Raw genomic sequence first — 20,470 nt, forward strand, 5'->3', positions numbered from 1 at the left:
ATGTTGTAATTCTGGTTTATCTCTTGATTTTTTTTAAACTCCCCTTGCTTATCCCACTGCATATGTGTGTGTGACAGTGAGGGTGGCCAGCTCCACAGTTTCTGAAGTGACTGCAAGTGAAGCCTTTTCATGTTGCAAAAATTCTCACACCCACCTCTACCAACTCCTTCCCGGCAATTAATTCTGCCAGAATGTTCTCCCCACATACATTTGTGTTCATCCTTCAATCTCATCACTGCTGCTTCTGAGAGTTTTTCGCCCTCTCTCTCCCAGAACAGTGGGTGAAGTTGTAACTTTCCAATTCTTCCTCCTCTGTGTTCTTCCTGCCCCAGCAAGCACTTCAGGGGAAGGAAAAGTGACAGCTGAGGAGCTCTTCTTCTAGCCAGCTGAGAGCAACAGGGGGCAGAGAAGCTCAGACCTCATCCTTGTTTCAAACCCACAGAACATAAGAAGTGCAAGTGTATGGACAGGACTTCCGAGCTATATGTGCAATTGGTTTCTCTGCTTTTTTACACTGGTCGTTGATGTATCTCTTCTTCTTCTGGATAAAAACATGAACAGAGGCAGAGAAAGAAGGCAGCATTACAGGGGCAGTTTTGGTCCATATCGTTCTGGTTACCTTGCCTTCTTTTCTACCTGGCTAATGGTTAGCCCTCTGCTCTACATCTATCACATAACGACCGCTTATGGTAGCCCCAGTTTTTCACCTTTTGCAGTATCGTAGTACTCCCAAGTCCCTCTTGCTCCTGACATTATTCCAGTCACCAGAGGCCACCCTTGGGACATTTAGGCCCAGTAGCATCCATGTTGTTTTCGGCCTCTTGCTCTCCCTGGAGAGCTTAGGCTGCCCTGCATCCTCTAGGAGATGCTGGGTATGGCAAAGAGGCCAGCAAGTGGTTCAGAGAGGGCAGCGAGGGATTTGTTCTGTGGGGAGGGACATGCAGGGAGGCAGTGGGCCGGGGAGGCAGCACTGCCTGGATGTGCTTGCAGAGCTTTACCCGGTAAATGCTGTGCATGACAGATGGTAAGTTTAGTGAGTTACATGTCCAGTTTGTTTCAAGTGCCAGCTTTGTTAGGAATAACTAAGTCCTTCAGTGCAAGGAAAGCTGGTGAAAATGTGTGTCACGCTGCTTCCTAACGTGAATGCCCGGTTGTGACAAAAAACGAGTTGTGATTTTTAACGAGCAGATTCAGCCCCCGGGAAAGGCACCCAGCGAAAGAGCGCCGGCCAGCCCCCTGCTCCCCGGAGTCACTTCACGGAGATCTTCAGACCTGTCTCCCCCTTGCGCCGGGAGGCGCGGCCCCGCACGGCCCCGCTGCGGGCTCCCCTCGGGCAGCGCCGGGCCCGCGGGGGGCGGTGGCGACACTGGGCGCCCCCCCCGCCGCCGTCGGGGGAGGCACCTGCGGGAGCACCGGAGCCCTCGGGGGGCGGCGAGGCCTCTCGGTTGCAGGCGGGCGGGGGCCGGGCGGCGGGGCGCGGCGGGCGGCCCTGACCCTCGGGCATCTCCCGGCGCCGGGGCGGAGGGACGCGGGGCAGGGGCTGCGCTCACGGTCGCCGGGGCGGAGGCGCCTCCCGCCGCCCTTGGGCGCTCGCTCCGGGCGGCCGCCCGCTCCCCTCCCCAGCGAGGAGGAGCGCGGCTCCCGCCCCCACCGCCTGCGGAGCCGGGCAAGGCATGTGCGTGCGGGGTGGTGCCTTCCGGAGGCGCACCAAGCCCCGGGCTGGCTGCGCGGCTCGGCCGCCCGGCGCACCATGCCGCCGCCGCCGCCGCGGCTCCTCCTCTCCGCCTCCCGCGCGGGAGCGCGCTCCGCTCCACTCCCCGGCTGCCTCCTGCAGCAGCGGCGGCGGCGGCGGCGCTGAGGGAGTTGCGCGGGCTCTGCCCGATGTGGCAAGAAGCGATGATGATGAGGAGGAGACGCCGCTACCTGCTGGAGCGGGCAGAGCAGGCGGGCGGCGGCGGCTGCGGGGCGAGCGGCGAGCAGTCCCGCTCCCGGGACTGGCTCTACGAGTCCTACTACTGCATGAGCCAGCAGCACCCGCTCATCGTCTTCCTGCTCCTCATCGTGATGGGCGCCTGCCTGGCCTTGCTCGCCGTCTTCTTCGCCTCCGGGCTGGTAAGAGACGCTCTCCCGGTCCGGGACCCGCGCCGCCCGGCGTCCCCGCCGCCCCCGCCCGGCTGCCGTCGCCGCACCGGGCGCCCTCCGCCGAGCGGGGCCGGGCGGGGCGGGCCGGGCCGGGCCGGGCGAGCGCCGGTGCTGCCGCTCCTGCGGAGGAAAGTTGGCGGCGGGCGGCGGCGGGGTGGCGGCGGGCGGCGGCGGCGGCGGGGCGCGGGGACCCCCCGCCCGAAGTTTGCAGCCCGACGTTTTGAGGCGGCGCTGGAACAGCGGCAGCGCGGCTGATGGAGCAGAAACTGAGTCAACAAGCGCATCGAGTTTAATTCACTTAATTCGTTGGCGCTGCTCCCTTCCAACTGGCAGCGCAGCCGTGTCGGCCCCGCTAGTGGCAGGGTTTACATCGCCGCACACGAATGCAGTCCGCACCGGTATCTGAAGTAACATTTTCATGGCAGGGGAGCAGGAGCCGTTCCGTCCTTGCCCGTCGTGTCCGCCCCCCCCCCCCCCCCCCCCCCGCCCTGTGTGTCCCCCCGTCCCCGCAATACCGTTTTCTAGTGTTTGACCCATTTTCTCCAGGAAGCCCTCGGGGCAGCGCTGCCCGCGGCTCTGGGGGCGGTGAAGCCCGGTGGGTCGGACGCCCCTGCTGCGTGCCCGGTGCGGGGCTGCCAGCCCTTGGGAGGCACAGGGCGTCGCAGCGGCAGGTGACAGCCGCTATCAGTTTATCTCGCCCAGAAAGCTGTGGCGTTTTGCCCTTGCCTTGAACGCAAAGGAAAAGCTGCAGAGGGCAGTAAAATTCTTGCTCCTTTCAGAGTTTTCCTGCTGTTAATGATTAGAGACAGGCTGTTTGCATTACTGTGTACTTCTGAAGTAATGAACGGGGATTTGAGGGGTCTCAGGCTGTTGTTCGCGTGTGTTTTTTTAATCTTCTAATGGTCTTCTGGAAGGCTTAATGTTTATTGAATAGAGCTGGGGATCTCTAAGAGCAAGGATGGGTAGGTTAGTATAATCTAACGGATTTCACTTCCAGAGGCAGTGCACTGAACAGGGCTTAAACAGATGGAGAATCCTGCTTTCTTGCTTGTTATGACCAAACTTTTGTCTTAAAAGCTGCAGGAAATGCTTGCAGGATTAGCTAAACATAGAGTTAATCGGCGGTTTATTTCCTTTTGGTATTTGTATTTTGAGCTATTTGTTTGAAGTGCCATTCCTACTAAATACAGAACAGTTGTAAAAGAGCTGATGTGAGGCCAGTAATGGCCTCATAATTCAGTTGTTTAATGCTTAAATGTTTCCGTTTTGGAGCTCTGTGTACAAAATACAGGTTCGACACCTTATCTCATTCTGGTGTGTTGACTTGGGTGCTTGTCCATCAGGGCTGAAGGGGCCAGTGATGGAACTGGAAGTCCATCAGATGCTGAAGCTGAGACATAGTTATGTGCGGAGACGTACACAATACTCGCCTACAGTCAAGGTGGCAGAACTTGGGTTTGACAGTGTTTAGCACTACATTTCATACCTTTTGGTCATGGTACTAGTGACAGCCTGTTTACAAGTAGCACATACTTATTTTCGTATGTTTCTTTGAGGTAAATAATTCTGTATTACCTCATTATTCTTGAGATAAATCCTTCACGGTAACAACAGTGGCATAACACTGGGCCCAGATTGAAGGACTGCTGAAAGTTACGGAAACAAAATTGAGTTGGCTGAGTCTTGCCAGGCGTTACTACTTCAGAAAGAGTGAATTTTATAGTTCAGTCTGGAATTCCAGACATACCGGAAAAGGAAAGAAAATGCTTTTAAAACCTTTTTCCTGAGCCTTTATCTTCTTGTGGCTAACAACTGGATGGGTGAGTGGAGAGAGAGGTGGGGTTCATCCTTAAAGTTTCCAGTTGACGGATGAAAGTAATTTCAGGCAGAGAGAAAGCTTGCCTGTATGGACTTCCAGCCACAGGATGTTGGACAAAATCCTTTGGAGCCCTGCCCGGCGTTTCACCTAAAAGCGTTTTATTATACTCAGCTCTGGTTGCGTTTGTGATTAAAATGTTCCTGAAGGTTTAGATCTGTTTCTCCTGCATCTGAATAAAGAATACTCTTTTTATATAGCTGCGGAATCTTAGTCTTTTTCTTTGGTGTATGTCTGATGATATAAAAGGGGCATGGAGTTAGGAGTGACTGAGCCACGAGAGACAATATTAACATCCTTGTCTTTATTTTGCAGATCTGATACGTATATGATTGTTTTGACAAAAGATTTAATTTTTTAGAGGAGGTGCAATGGAAGTGAAATGGGATAGTTCTGTGTAGGTCTGTGCTGTGTGTTTGAAGTTAAAGGAAATCTTTCTTAACAGTTGTTTCCTTTAGTTTTTGTACAAAGCAGTTAAGATTTTACTGAAATTACTTAACCCCGTTGTGGAAACAAAACTCCAAAATGACTCGCTGTAACTCTCGATTCATCTTTCTTGCTTGTACTTCAAAGAACAGCTTAAAACGTGGAATGTGGGACTGAACATTGTTAAGAAAAGATGGATATTAGTGAAGCATGAGCCGTTTTTATGTTCTAGGCTTTCTTAAAAAAATCCCTGAAACCAATGGAAGTTTTTCCTTCTATTTTAATGTTTTATTTGGTTGTAAAAATATATCACACTGATGTCTGAGTTTTGGATTTTTTTGTTGTTGTTGGAGTTTTTCTTTTTTCTTTTTTTTTTTTTGTGGGGTCTTTTTTGGCAATATATTCTTAACTGTTTCCAAACACAGCCACATAGGGATGTATTCCACTTACTCAGCTATCTCAACCTGTCAGAATACAAGCAGTAGCCTTCCTGATTTCAGATGAAAAATTTATAAAAGCTGTTGCAAAATTACAGTAAACAAGATTACTTACAAAGTATGTCTGGAAATCTGATTACTTTTCTTTCAGACAATGTTCTGCTGTTGTTACTGAGAGAGGTTTATTGGGAGATTTTGGGTTTGTTTGTTTCAGAAAACCATTGTGATTTTGACTTTTGAAATTAAGCACTCTACCTCCTCAAACCTCAGATATAAGACTCCCAGAGTCTGCTTGAAAGATGACCGTTCACAGCTTGGAGTTTTAAATAATGTAGTGATAGTATCAACCTTTGAATTTACTGTGTCAGAGTACCCTCTGTATTTCTCTGTACCTAGCGTGAACTGAAATCTGGCAAAATGAGATCAGTCATCCATGTTTAGCTGCTGCTTTAATCGATAGAGAGTAAATTATTTTCCAAACCTGTGAAAACCTTCCAGTGCTTATAAATGCCAGAGGTCAGCTTCATTTTCTGTCTGGTTATTGACTTGTTCTTTCAATATAATATGTAGGACCAACTCCCTTTTCAGTACTAAAAACTTATGACCGTTTTTAGTGGTATCTAGAACAGTTTTATATCTGGCCAGAGCATATCTATTATAACTGCAATTTGTAGGAGAAAAAAATGCCATTTTAAAATTCATAATGTAAAAGGTGAGTGTATCTGAAATACCTGCAGTTGTGTACATGATTAAACAAAACTGACTCAAAACAGTAATAATAACCCAATTGTACAATTTATTGGAAGGCCATTAGCTTTCCTTTATCCATGTATTTTCTAGACATAAAGAGTGCCCAGTCCATAGAGAGAGGTGTCAATAAAAATCTACAGTTCAGGGATATCAGAATCTTGTAGCACTTGTGGCATAAGTGGGATAAGACCTAAGCCTGTCAAGATCTTCTGTCTGTCCCTTTTCCCAAAACACAAGCTCCACCCATCTGCTGCAAGATAGACATGTGTTTTCTTTTAGACTGGCCTGTACCCCTTGCTCAAAGACTGCAAGCCTGCTATGCTGTGTTTACCTTTAACACTAGTCTGCAGCCCTCATCTGTCTCCCAAATCCTTGCTGCTATGTGTGACCTTGTAAAGCTCTTAAGATGTGGTTGTTGATGCGTTGATGTTGATGTGGAGCTGCAAGCTTCTTGATATCATTGGCCAAGTGGAGCATCTGTTGAGTGAAAAGTGCTTCTACAGCATGGCATTGTGATGCCTTCCCACTTCTAAAAATCTGAGATGGCTTTGATCTAGCAGCTCTAATGACTGTCTGTGGAGCAGAAGTATTACTTATCCCCCTCAACCACTGCTTTGAAGTTCCTGAAAAGTTTATGGTCATGCTGGTAGGCTCACTTATGATGCCTGAACCTTTTTACTGATTCATAAATTGCAGAAACTAAAGGTTGGCTGCACACCTACATCACTGACATGCCCAAATATCTTCTGTAGCAAAAGTGGGAGTAGACAATCATTCTTAAAGGGGGAATATAATTAACTAGGGAGGTATACCTGCAACATGGCAGACGTACGTTCTGCAGAAACTGGTTTTCTGGCAGCAGATTGACTGAATTTACCTTTAGCTGATCCTGCATGGAAGCAGAGTAGCTGCCTCATTCTGAAGAAGTACATGGAAACTTTTTAGCTGCTAACCTGGCTGGCAGGGAGCTTTCTCTGTGCAAAGAGAAGAGGGTCGGAAGAGTCCTGTAAACCTCCTGGGGCTTGAACTGGGGTATGCCAGGTTCTTTGAGCCCTTGGTTGGGATGACAGCAAATCCTCCCGCTCTCTAATTGGTCATACTCTGTCTAAAATAAATCCTTGCTGCTTCTGGTAAAAACTGGACATCAGTTGAAACCTTCTAGATTTCCATAATCAGAATCTCATCCTGAAATGGAGGGAGGAAAGTCTCCAAGTCCATGTGAAAAAATAGCTTTGGAAGACATGTTTCATCATTCTCATCACAGTGTCTCAAGGGATTGTGTGTCTGCATAAAGGCCTCTGCTGTGTGTCTCTGGTAATGTTTTCATCAGTTCTCTGGATCTGAAAAATTCATCCATCCACACCAAAAGGTCACCATGCTGACACTGTGGTGATGTTCTATCCCTGTTCGTGAGGTGCTCTGTTACAACCTAACCACACAGAATAACGCAGCCACTTCGTAAGTTCCCAGCCGTATTGTGAGTTTACATGTGCTCTCAGTTTTAGGAAATCCTTTGAAATCAGCCCTGTGTAATATGAAGCTTTTTTGGTTCAAAAGCACTGTCTTCCCAACATCTAAGAATACCCAGGGTCTGAAAGCATTCCTTGGAATCCTTGCAGACTGAAAGGAAGCCAAAGGAACTGCTATGCTGTTTTCAAACTCTAGCATATCCATTCCACCAAAAATAAAGCTAAGTCACAGTAAAGGTAATGAAGTAGAAAAATCCTCACTAATTGAAGGACAAGCAGAGACAGGGTTGTTTACATGCTTGATGCTGGGGTTGTTGTGCCCAGGAGGTATCCTACCTCTTCTTAAACACATTCTGCCAGATTATTGCTACTACCAAGATGAGGAAGAATGCAAACGAAACATTAGTGTGTTTATAATGCCTTTTCTTTCTATAATTCCAGCTATAATTGAGCATACAGCTCTGCTTTCAAGCCCCCTATAAAAGTGTTCCATGAGGAAATCCTATGTTTCTAATTTTTTTTCTTGCCTCTAGGCACCATATTACAATATATTCTTCCAGCTATAGTTTCTGGCTATTTGATACAGCCTTAGGATACTGCTGTCCCTGCCAAATGTTCCTTCCAGTAGTATCTTTGGTTGTCTGAGCATGACTTTTATAGCCCATATTACCTCTTTAGTCAGAACTGTAAAGGTTGCCACATCCTCCTGTCTGAAGCAAGAATTGCCTAGTTTTGTGTCTGTTTTCATTCCTTGGTACGACGTCAGTTTGGGCCATTTTTTTGTCTCATTTGCTAATGACACTCCCAGTATATCTGTGGTTACTTTTAATGCTGCTAAGAGCTTGTCTCATTTGCCAGTGCCTAACAAGCCTAGAAACAGAAAACTATCCCCAACCTCACTTTGCATACCTCTGTTTCATCCTTCGTATTGAATAACTCAAACACTGAATAAGAGCTGGATAAAACCATAGGTATAGCTATGTTGGAAAAATACTTAGCCTTTAACTGTAATCTTACCCTGGCAATGAAAAGCTTAATTAATGTCACAGATTGTGACTCAAAATGGTGGATCCACAACTCCGCATCATTACTGCAGCTGACAAAAATGAAAAATAATGTCCTGACTAGAGCTGTTGTTTACTGAGGTGCAGTGGCAGTAAGACAGATGATGGATTGGGCTACGATTGTCTGCTGTCTTTATCAGCATCAAACCAGGTATGTGGATTCACAAATCATGTATTGCAACTTCATCGTGGATCTGCCATGGCCCTGTAAATACCTCTCCGCTTATCTTCCTTAAATATTTTAAAATTGGTTTCAAGTTCCATGTTGTGGACAAAGATACCTGACCCATTTGTGAGGATCTTAAAAACTCCTGTAAAAATGGTGAATAGGTTTCTTTGGTTGAGCCTTCAAGATGTCTCCTAGGTTAAGGACATTAACCGGAGTTCACAGGCCCTATTTTTATCCTGTGAATAAGAAAACTTCCCTTTGTTGCAATGGTAGTAGTCACTGGAATCTTCCAGACTGCACCATGCATCACTCCAAGCTGATAGCAGCATGGACATTTAAAACAGAAGTGATCTGCAAATCTCTTGAGCCACGGGGTGTGTCAGTGTCATGGGAACAAAGTGCAGCCGAACACCTGTAGTGTTTCATCCTCTGCCTACACCCCCGTCACACCAAGCTGTGGTCCCGAACAAGCTAAGTGTTGCCACAGTGGCTTCTTCGTATTTCAGGAAGAACTGAATCAGCGCAAACTTTAATGATACATGATGATGGGAAGATGGCAACAGATTAAACATCTGGTTTGGGGATCCAAATCCCAAAACAAGTGAATTAGCAAAAAAGAACAGCTCCACACATTTTCTTCTCCAGACCTCCAGACTTTTTGTTTTTATATCTTGAATAAGCAACCTCTGGACACTGAACCTTATTCAGGTGACACTGAAAATTCAGGTGACAATCACACCATCTGTGCAGAGGGGTGTGAGGTTGTCTCTACACTTATCCTCCTGGTTGTGTGTTTCTCTAACCTGTCTAGAAACATTTTCTTTATCTCTTGTCTGTAAATAGAACTCCTGTTTTTAGTGTGTCTTACGTGATGTAGAAGTCCCTTTCTGTACCTGGAGAGAACCTGTTCCAGGCTTGTGTCTGGGGGAAGCAGAGGAAGCAGCACCCATCACCACTGACCTCTCAGCCTTGCCCTCAGGTCTGTTGTCTGAGCATCCACTTCTTCCTCTGTCCGTGGTTCTAGATTTGGTTTCTCTAACCGGGAAGCTGAGCTCCAGAGTGCAGCTGCAGTGACTTCTGGTTGTATGCTCAGAGTGTGCTCCAGAGGGCAGCTGGGGTAAGATGTGCTGTGGCCTGGGTATGTTTCTCTTATAGCTTCAGATGCAACCAGTCTGGTGTTTGATCATTGGATAGTCTCGTGAGATCCCATGTGGACTGATGGCTTTTTAGAGCCACTCACTGGGGTTTGCAAAAGTAGTTAGAACTTGGTTTTTCCACCAACCTCCTCAGGCAGCTGAACTGTGTGCTGTGGGACCTCTTAAAGACCCTAAATGTTATGGCATACACAGTGGACCTGCCCACTGACTGAATAAGTGGATTGCTGTCCTTCCACTCCAGGTAAAAATTCCATCCCTGTCTCCAAGTTGCTAGTACTTTGGTCATCACTGCAGGAAAATCATAGGAAGACTAGATTCCCCCTGCTGCTTTTCCATCAAGGCTGAACTTAGACTGCAGACTCAGACACATTATTTCTCCTGCAACGTGTTTTAAGAAAACAGATGCTCTTTGAATTTGGCTCAGCACCTGCTTGCTGCTGCTCTTGCTCTTCTGGAATGATAGAATCATTTACATTGGAAAAGACCCTTAAGATCGTCAAGTCCAACTGTTAATCTAGGACTGCCAAGTCCACCACTAAACCATGTCCCTAAGCACCACATCTACAGTGACTCAACCACTTCCCTGGGCAGCCTGTTGCAATGCTTGATAACCCTTTTGGTGATTTTTTTTCCCCCTAATATCCAATCTAAACCTCCCCTGGTACTACTTGAGGACATTTCCTCTTGTTCTATCACTTGTTACTTGGGAAAAGAGGCCAACACCCACCTCGCTACAGCCTCCTTTCAGGTAGTTGTAGAGAGTGGTAAGGTGTCCCCTGAGTCTGCTTTTCTCCAGACTAAACATACCCAGTTCCCTCAGCTGTTCCTCCTAGGTGTCTTCTCTTGCTTTATATGCCCTGGCAGGTGGATGGATTAAATTTCTTTGATGCAGCCACTGTGGTGGTTCTTTCTAGTGGCACAGCGGTCTGAGCACAGTCTACTCCAGCCAAGACCTAGGAGGTGGTAGGTTGTCCAGGCCAGTAGCTGGTCCTGTAAGCCATGCTGGCACCCTGCCAGCTTGTGCCAGTAACTGGCCACAGTCTCTCACGTGGGCTTGTTTTCTGCCCCATTTCCAAACTCAACTGGTAGGTGGTGGGATTTTAGACACTTCTTCAAGTGATGTGATGTCTGTTTTGTACAATTTACCAGATTGTTTTTGATTTCTTGGGTTTTTATATTTTCTTACCTGTGCCTTATGCAATGGGGTAACAGTATACTGTTAAATAAGACCTCAGCTAATACTACATAGAGATGCCTGGGTTTGAAGAATCCCTTTTGCTCAATTTCCTGTGAATGTGTGTGAAGTTTTCCCTTTATAAAGCTGTTTGGCACAGTTATATATCAAGTGTAAGTTAACATGTTGGTTAGCTTATTTGAAATTTTACCATTCTAGAAGTTATACCCACTGCAGAATGTGGGACTGACCCTAGAGTCAAAAATGAAATAAAAAATGTCTTTGGTTGGAAGCTGGTTGAACTGAGAGACATATGAAAGTGTGGAAAGTGTCCTTAGGGGAGTAAACTTTAAGAACATTTTCTGTTGTAATATTAACTGTGTTTAGTAAGTAATTGCAAAACCTTAGGAAAAAACTTGAAAAGTAATTACACAATGACAGTAGTGACTTTTCAATATTAAAACTATTTTTCATGTTACCTTGTTATGCCGATATGTTAAATCTGTGGAATATTCTTTCAAAATGTGTTTTTAAAAGACCTGGGAGACATAGAAGCCTAAGCTTACTTTTTTCATCATTAAACAGACCTTTAAAACGATCACTGCTTCCTCATGTGCTGAAACTCATGTGCTCCCTGATTCAAGTCTTGTGATCTTTACTTGTATACAAGTTCCATCTTGACATTTTTTCTTAATTACAGACAAAATCTCAGATTATTATGTTGGAAATAAAGTGGTGGGGGAAAGCCACCTTTTAGCTTCACTTTAAAAGTGACAGCCAAAATATATAACTGTCACTATTAAATAGTTCAAAGAATTGAATGAGTACTTCAGTATTTCTGACTTCCATGGGTGTGTATGGGTACAAGGGAGGCCATAATTTCACTTTTAATATGTGTTACAGTGCAGTTAATCTGGAAAACATATCTCTGAGTCCTGTGAAGGAATGTATTATTCATAATGTTTAACTGATGGAGCTCTTTCAACACTGACATATTTTGAATATATTTAACTGCAAAGCATACATTTTTCATAAGTGTTTTACTCAATTTATTTTCATGTATCCACATTTTGGGATGTTGCGTGAATAGTAGTTGTATTTATTGGAGAGTTTCTTTAAGATTATTTTGGCAATAGGAGGAAAGATTTTGAGAACATCTGAACAACAAGCTAAACTAAGTTATTAAGCCACATTTTTTGAGAGGAACCCAGAACCAATATCTGAATAAAGAATAAAGCATGCAAGAATAATGTGTTGATCGCTACATTTACATTAAAAATAACCTAAATGCTATGAGTAGGTGCTCATTAGCTCTGAAGCCTAAAATAATTTGTTTCATCTAAGTATAAACTTTTGCTGTCTTTTCTGGATATTGTCTCAGCTCTCTTCTGAAGTGGACACTTGAGGCAGCAGAATGTGATTAAGTGTTATTGCTCTCTGGGACATGGTTTATCTTCTGTGGCTGCCAGCTAGAGTCATTGGGCAGGACCATTTTGTAAGCGCACCACCTGAGTGTTGTAGTAACTGAGCTGGACCATCTTGCTTTCCATAGGCTATTAAATGTCTTAAAGTAGAGCTGCTTCTGATAATTGCCATCCTGAAAGAAAATCGAGATGGTGCTGGATGACCGAAAGCAATGGTAGTCCTGCTCATGTTCCCTGACCCCCTGTGGGCCCTCTGAACCTCAGCTTATTAAATAAATGGTTGTACACGTTGACAGATTTTATATGACGTGTGGTTAACAAGATGAGAGGATACAAATCAATGGAAAATAAATCAAGAGAGAGAAAACTGCCAATATGACAAATGCGGATGTATAAAGAAATAGAAAAAGCTGCTCACTGTTCAGCTTGGGTGCATGGGGTTTGCACGGGGCATATTTATGTATATAAAATATACAAGCAGACACTTGCTCATTCTGCTAATTGTGTTTCTGGCAGGGATAGGTGTCTGTCCTCTATCGCATGGCATACGATATAGTAGGAATAATCACAGGCTCATGGGGTTCCCTTACTACACATTCGCATGCGGGTAGCTCAAGGGGAGGTTGTTCCCTGTTTGTCTGAAATGGACACTGCTTTTAAAAACCAAAAGAGCTGTATCAAAGGACAGTTGTGCTCACTCCATGCAGAGAAGAGAAACCTTAAATACGTGTTGCTCCTTCAGTGTATAGCCACTGTGTTGCAGCTTTGACCATCTTTGGAAACCTGTCTTTTCTGGTTCATTTGCATTGATTTGGAAGTGGTGATGGTGGAAGGATTGTTTTGGTTTAACCCCAGCTGACAATTAAGTCTCACACAGCCACTTGCTTTCTCTGCTTCCAGTGGGATGGGGGAGATGGAAGGGTAAAAGTGAGAAAATTCATGGGTTGATATAGAGACAGTTTAATAGGTAAAGCAAAAGCCGTGTGTGCAAGCAAAGCAAAAGAAGGAATTCATCCACCACTTCCCATGGGCGGGCAGGGGTTCAGCCATCCTCAGAACAGCAGAGCTCCAGCATGTGTAGCAGTTCCTTGGGAATGCCATCAGTCTGAACATCCTCCCCTTCCTTCTTTTTCCCCCAGCCTTATATGCCGAGCCCGGTGCCATATGTTACGGAATATCCCTTCGGTCAGTCGGGCTCAGCTTGTCCCAGCTGTGTCCCCTCCCAGCTTCCTGTGCCCTCCCAGCCTGCTCGCTGGTGGGGGGGTGAGGGGCAGAAAAGGCCTTGGCTCTGTGTGAGCACGGCTCAGCAGTAACAAAAACATCTCTGCATTATCAGCGGTGTTTTCATCACAAATCCAAAACAGCCCCCTGATAGCTACTGTGAAGAAAATTACCTCTATCCCAGCCAAAACCAGCACAAGGACCAGAATTGTTTACCATGTTTATCATATATTGAGGTCGTATCATGATGTTCTCTCATGTTTATTCTTTTCCTGTGTTCTGCATTTGGGTTGTTTTTTGACTGCTAGTGAGCACCAAAGTGATGTTTTCATGGCTCTAACTATGATAAACACCAAATATCTCAGTTTCTAAGTGTTACTAGTCAAACAGAACCTGTTGTCATGTGTATAGAATTAGGATTGATTTGTCCGAGCTGCCTCACTTCATACACATCTCCCCTGAAATTCATCTGCCATTTTCTTGCTCACTAGTGACTATTACGAGAACATTTTGTAATTCTTTGTAGTTGGCCCTCATCTTTGTCAGATTGCTGTTCACCCCTTTTCCCAATTTTTTTTAGGGATGTGCTGAACAACATATACCCTAGGATTCCTGAGGACTTTTGTGGGCACTGTGGGACCTTTGTTCATAAGCAGTTTTCTCAGGATAGATACCAGGCCTACCGATACTTCCCTTAGGCCTTGAGAGGGATCCCAGTAGAGACTGGCATCACACCATATTCCTGACTTTGGATACTGGGACACACTTGGGTGGAGGTTACGTGTTACTACAGTTTTAGCTCTTTCTCCTTGTAGTCCCATTGTCCCTTTCTGATGAACCCTATCTGCTTGTGGTGATTCTTTTTACATTTCGTGTTCCTGCTTTCCTCTGTAATGCCTTACACTGATACTTCAGTCTGAGACAGATATTCTGGTGTGTTCACCCTGTATAGAATATTCTGGAATGAGAACAACCCCATGCTGAGCACAGATACAACCTCCCCACACCTCCTTTCTGCTAGTCTGCTCCTCTCTAACTGTTCTGTTCAACACCTGCATCATCTGTTTGCTTAGAAGTCCTTTAGCAGGCTGCCAACTCCTGATTAAGTTTCAAAAATAATTTACTACTTGTTTTTATACTCTTAAAATGATTTCTCAGGCTCTTTTCTTGGCCTGCATTATTAAGTCTTTATATTAATCCTGATAAATTTTATGATCCTTTTTATTACCACCTTTAAGGTTTTATTTTTTGGAAGATAATTTTTAGAAGCTTTCCTGCTTGGCTGTTCAGGCATTCTGGTTGTGGTTTTGTCTTTCTCAAGTAATTTTGGGGAATTCATTAACTTCTGGCCTGTGCCTCTGAGTTTTATAGTGTCTTCAGGCCAGCTACAAAGATTTTGATCTGTAAGCTTCTAGCTCCCCCTTTCAATTTGAGTGCTTGGGTTTTGTTATTCATCTGTTTGCTTAACAAGCTTTGTCATTGTTATAAAGCAGCTCCTCAAGGGTAGTGGTTTATGGACCAGGTTCTTTCCACTTCTTGAGATCAGATTGAGTGTTTTCTCTTTCTTGGTATAGATGGGGTTTTGGTTGTTTATTTACTTGAGTGTTTGTTTATTTTTTCAGCTGTGCATGAGATACAGACAGTTGTCTCAGCTTCCATCTGCTCCTGTGATCCTTAGCCAGTCTAGCTGGGTGTCGCTGAAATATCCCTTGACCTGTTGTGTTTTCTTCTCTGACAGCCTTTCTTATCTCTGTGTTTTGTAGGATCTCTAAAAGTTTCCATCGTGGTTGGATGAGCAGTTCTCTAGGTCATTTATTTTGATAAACCTTTGCTGTTCAGTCTAGTTTTTTGGCTCATAGGGACTTCATGATATTTGTTGGTTCTCGTAGGTTGTTAATACAAGCCTTTCTTCAGTCCCTGCTGAAGCATGTGGCTTTCAGTCTTTTTTGCTTTTTCAGTATGCTGCTGGTGGTCTTTTTTCCACCAAGTTTTCAGTAAGACTATTGTGTAAATTATGTTCTAACAACAGGCATTTTACTTCTTCCATCTAGCTTCTTAGGCTTTTAGTGCTTATATAGAAGGGTGTATACTTTCACATGAGTGTTTTATTTCTCTTCAAAATTTTTAACAAGAGAGTCTGTCCTGGCTTTTTTTGTCATTTCCTTCTTGCCTGAGTTTATTCAACTTCTGTCCTTTCCTTTAGTTGAGAATTACAGGTCTTCATCATGTTACTGCTTCTCTTAAACCATGTACTATGTTTCTATAAGCTCTTCAGTTTCAGTGTTTTCCTATGACCTTTGAAGTGCCGGCAAACTCATTCTTTTCCAGTTAAGCTCAGCTGCCTTCTAGGGGCTCCCTCCCTGTTCTCAGAACTTCCCTGTTTGAATTCCCTTTTTAACACATATTCTTAGCTGCTTATTGGACCTTTGCTTGTCCACCTGTCTTGTTTTGGGAGCATTTCTGGGAATGCTACCATCGTTCTCTGCTTCTTCACTAGCAACCAGTATTTTGCCTCCAGAACTTTTCTTTTAACTATCCTTACATTACTGTTATTTGCACAGCAGCCGTGGCCTTTGACTCTTCCTCAGCACCTCCAAGGAGCCTTTCCAAACTCCCTCTATGAGGTCTGATGTTTTTGCATTAACCAGAGAAGCCTGTGATCTCAGGTATGTCAGACTTTGTGTTCCTGGTAATCATCGCTACAATACTGAGGCAGGCGAGGTTCACTCATAGCTATCTGGCAGACCTGGAAACATCTGGACACAATTCTTTTCTACTGAGTAAGTGGGAAGATGAGCAACATCTATATGTAGTTGGACTCACTAAAAATAATCCACTGTCAAAAAGTGCTTGGCACTGCAGTCAAGCACATGGGTGGTCAGAAGGGTGTTCACAACACTTACACGGCTGATTGCCACTGTGCTAACTATGACAGGCCCTATAAAGTCACAGAACAGTTCCTCTTGGTTTCAGCAGAATTATTGCACTGTTGCAAAATCCCTCATTTCTTATACGGGCAGGACTTTACAGCGCACATGGTTTGTGACTTTCAAATTTGATGAAAGGCTCCAGGTGACCAGAATGTCATCTGAAGGATTTGAGTGAATTCTTGCTATTCTAGTAATGTCCCCATGTACTAACAAATACAAAATGCTGTGAAATATGGCCATGAATGCCTAACTGCTGCTTGCTGGTTATATGTGACATCATGTAGCAGCTTGGCAGTTGTAGTAATGCCAGTCAGAATTACCTGATCCATGTGATGTGCAAATTGCCGGACTGATTGTGGATTATCAAGGAGTCAAATATCACTGTGTGCTAGCGGCAAGCATGGACTGCACATCAGACTCATTAACAGAGAGAACTGGATTTCTCAAGACAACAGACATCATGAAACAACTGGATTTGAGCCTGATGCTGTCATCATTGGTCTATTAAGCCAAACAGGGAACGCTGAATCAGGGGGAAAATCTCAGGCATGCAATTACATAGGGCTTTAGTAAAAAACAAAAGCTTCGTTGACACAAACTTCAGGACAGCTTGATTAAAAGGTACAGTTCAATTAATTTTCTGCTAGTGTCCTTGAACATGTTGCACAAAGCTCTATAAAAGATGGCAGGGGGTGGGGTTGGGGGTGGGTGGAAGGTGGCACATGAGAAAGCTTCTAACCAGGTGGCTAAGGAAGAAAAACAAGCACAAGCAAAGCTTTATGTTTTGAAAGATATATGGTGGGCGTGGTGGGCATGAAAGGCAGAGGAGTTTTTCTAGGTTGTGGATCTGGAAGATGCCACGTAGGCTTGGAAATAGCATCTGGGCTTAAAGACACTGCACCATTTCTGAAGTGAAGAGGTACTAATAGTGATGGAATGGATGGAAAAGAAATCTGAGAATGCAGGCCAAACCTTTTCAGTTGTTGTCCTAAATGATGAAGTCCTAGATGAAGCTGTACAGCTACTTGGCCAGGAGCAGAGCATGGCACCTCCTAATAAAATGAAGATTTTTCCAGCTGTCTAGCAGATGGCATGCAGTGCAGTCAGCTGTAAGCAAATTCACTAGAATATAAAACCATGGGGTAAGAGTCAGAAGTAGCCAGGAGACTTGTGCAGCTTTTTGGCTTTGTAGGGAACTATTTATTGAGGGGCTAGGGAATTGAAATGCTGTCCACTTTTACAAAGGGAAAGGTGATGATGGTATGTCTTCTGAAAATCCTTCTAATTCTCCCAAGGCCTGGAAAAGACTTTGCAGGAAAAGTTTTGCTACAGAGGTAACTAAACAGATTCTATCAGTCAGTCGGGTTAAAGGAAGATGCTGTCCTCTTTTGATAGAGAGATCAGTAAGGTAGTAATCCTTGAGCCCTGTAACATTCTTTTTTAACACAAAATTTTTGAGAATGGATGTGTGAAATTGTACATAGTTTTAATGTCTGAGGAACATTTTTATATTTACATTTAGAAAGTGTTTCATTGATCTCAGCAACAAGTGATTTTAGTAGGAATTTAATATAGTAAATGGTTCGAGTTCATTCAAAGTGTGTGATATTTCAGATCCCAACAGGAGTCCTCTGTATATAGACTGCTGTCAATTCCATTCATTCCAGTAGACACAAAGAATAAAGGAAAAAGTACCCAAAAAGTACTGAAAAAATGAGGGACCATGGAAAAGATTTTATGCTTAACCGGGTATTTTAAATGCTTGTTTGTTTATCTTTATAGAGTACTTTGTCAGGCTGTAAGGTTTTCTATAAAACAGTGAAGTGCTCTACAGTGATGTTGCTGTTTAAAATTAAACTGAGGGCATGGCATTAGCTGGGAAAGGAAAGAACAGGATGTAGAATGTTAGAAGGTGATTTTTGGAAAGGTGAATGAAAAGTGAGTCTTCAGATTTTAGTGGTGATAAAAAGATTGTCACACATTTATGAAGAATTTATGGTGGTTGGAAAATTTTTTAACAGTAGGCTTCTTAATTTCTCCAGTAATTAAAAGACAGCAAGATAGAAAACACTTAGGAAGACAGAGCTGTCAGGCAAGATCCATGTATTGCAGGCTTAGCCATTATGTTCCAAAGTGTCATGCTGATATTTTAATTCCATTACCTCTGGTGTATTTTGATTTCTGAGGCTAGCAACAAAGAAGGAAGGAATGTCTTTTGCGTTCACATCTCCACCACCCCCACCCCCACCCCCCGCCTCTTTGGGAGAGGCTAAGATAACAGAACATTTATCCTTCAGCATTTGTCTTTGCATCCATCGTCATCTTTTAGCCTGCTAAATACACCAATGATTGCAAATACTGATTAGAAAGCTTTACGTTTTACATGTCCTGCTCTCAAAGGTATAATTTTATAAACATGCAGTTCCTCTGAAGTAATAGGAAAATATTGTTATAAGAACTTTCCAGAATAAACCCCTGCCTTATGGCCTGCTTTTACTGACCTGACATTAATGTGCGTTTTACAGGCAGGATTGTGAAAAATCCACCTGTACAGAAATTAAGGATTTCTGGATAGGATTAAAATTGTAATAACAATTATTTTCTCTCTTTTTTTTTTTTAATTGCCTAATGTGTATACTATTCTGTCTTTAAATTTCAATTTTACTTCAGAATTCACGCCATGCACAGTGTGATGCAAGGAGCTTGCGACATCAGAAGCGGGTTGTTCTGTACTCAGCACCTGAGGGGGGTGCCACCCCTCTGCAGTCAGCGAGGTTGCATTCAGCTGCCGGTGATGAGGAGCTGATACGTTGTGGTCTACTTTTTGGTTTTTATTTTTTCCCCTCTGCCTATGTTTAAACCAAAACAAAATGCAAAATTGTGCAGTAGGCAACTGGAGAAAAGGAGAAAATAGAAATAAAATTTTAGATTTAGTGATCAAAATGGCTTACAGAGGTGTTGAATTCAATGTACGCTTAAAAAAAGGTTGTTGACTGATTAGCTGTTAATTTGGAACAAACATTTTGATGTATTGATCCAATGATAGAATACATATCAAAATATGTATGAGTATACATACACTCTAAACTGAAATCTAAATGTTGTTGATTTGTTATGAAGCGATACTGTCCTAGAAAGCACAGTGCTTTTACTTTTTTTAGTGACATGGAGAAGTGCATGTGGATATTCTCGCTAGTATGTTTATAGCATGATCATTGCCACTGATATACCAATTTCCCATCATTTAAATCTGTTTTTTTCCTGAGCCTTGGCTTCCTCCAGGAGCTTGTGGGTTCCTTTGATGCTGTGACCTGGACTGTGTGACAAATGGTGCAAGGAACTTAATGTTGTCCTGTCACTGGTGAAGGGTTGAATTTCTCTGACCATGTAACAAGAGTTTTGCAATCCTACTTGGAAGTGCAGAAGTCAAAGGTTGAAATTAAATGCTTTTGGTGTTGTCTGGGCTCACATTGGTGCTGACATTACTAAATCGATTCACTGAAACAAATTGCAGGGATGGGAATGATAAAAAATGATGAAATTCAGAGACATAAATCTGTAGCTATTACTACTACCAGATAGGTTTTATATTTTGTCTCTTACTGTGCAAGATTGCACGTATCTTACTTCATGCAGCTCTGTTACCTCTGTGCCTAACTTTAAGCCCATAAATTTGTTTTCAGTATGACTACCTGAGTGCTTGAAAGCCTTAATGTGTGTATTTTAATATTTGGGAGATTAGTGTTTGCATTGCAAAGTTGGCACCATTGCTTACAGTTTCCTGACTCTTCTTTTGCTTATACCCTGACCATCGGTGCCACGATCATAATTGCTTACACGTGTGACTTCGTAAATGTAACAGGGAAGGAGGAACAAGCCGAGCTGAAAGATGAGCTGCCTTTTGCTGGGTAGAGCAGGGTTTGTGAGAGATAATCTGCAGTCTGCACCATCAGATGTGGACTTTCATCGTTGGTGTTCCCCGTGGTTTGAACCTGCTGGGGCGGTGGCTGCTCCTAGGCTAGAGACCATATGGCGGGGTCAGCAGGAGCAGAGCCTCGGCTGATGCACCCTGCCGAGGGGATCCGCAACTCTCCTCTCCTCTGCTGCTGAAATGCTGAGGGTATTGCATGAGGTTCGGTAGCGGGTTTGTGTGTGGGAGCGGTGGGAGGCTCCTGGTGCGGCAGGTGTGGTGGTGCTGGGTTTGCAGCAGCGGGGAGGGGGCAGAGCTGCC

The 20,470-nt window shown here is 44.1% G+C and overlaps 1 protein-coding gene across 2 annotated transcripts in view; it reads left to right on the forward strand.

Moving 5' to 3' along the window:
- Positions 1–1,493: 1,493 nt before the first annotated feature.
- Positions 1,494–20,470, forward strand: part of ADCY2 (adenylate cyclase 2) — a 225,080-nt gene continuing 206,103 nt past the window's right edge. Inside the window, exon 1 of one of the 2 annotated variants that reach the window (XM_037381364.1) lies at positions 1,494–2,112. In XM_037381364.1, the coding sequence (XP_037237261.1) occupies positions 1,882–2,112 (231 nt within the window). In that variant the 5' untranslated portion in view covers positions 1,494–1,881. The remainder of the gene's footprint in view (positions 2,113–20,470) is intronic. The other variant, XM_037381363.1, reaches the window with a different exon arrangement.

The sequence above is a fragment of the Falco rusticolus genome, chromosome 3 (genome assembly GCF_015220075.1).
Source record: "Falco rusticolus isolate bFalRus1 chromosome 3, bFalRus1.pri, whole genome shotgun sequence".
Classification (NCBI taxonomy): domain Eukaryota; kingdom Metazoa; phylum Chordata; class Aves; order Falconiformes; family Falconidae; genus Falco; species Falco rusticolus.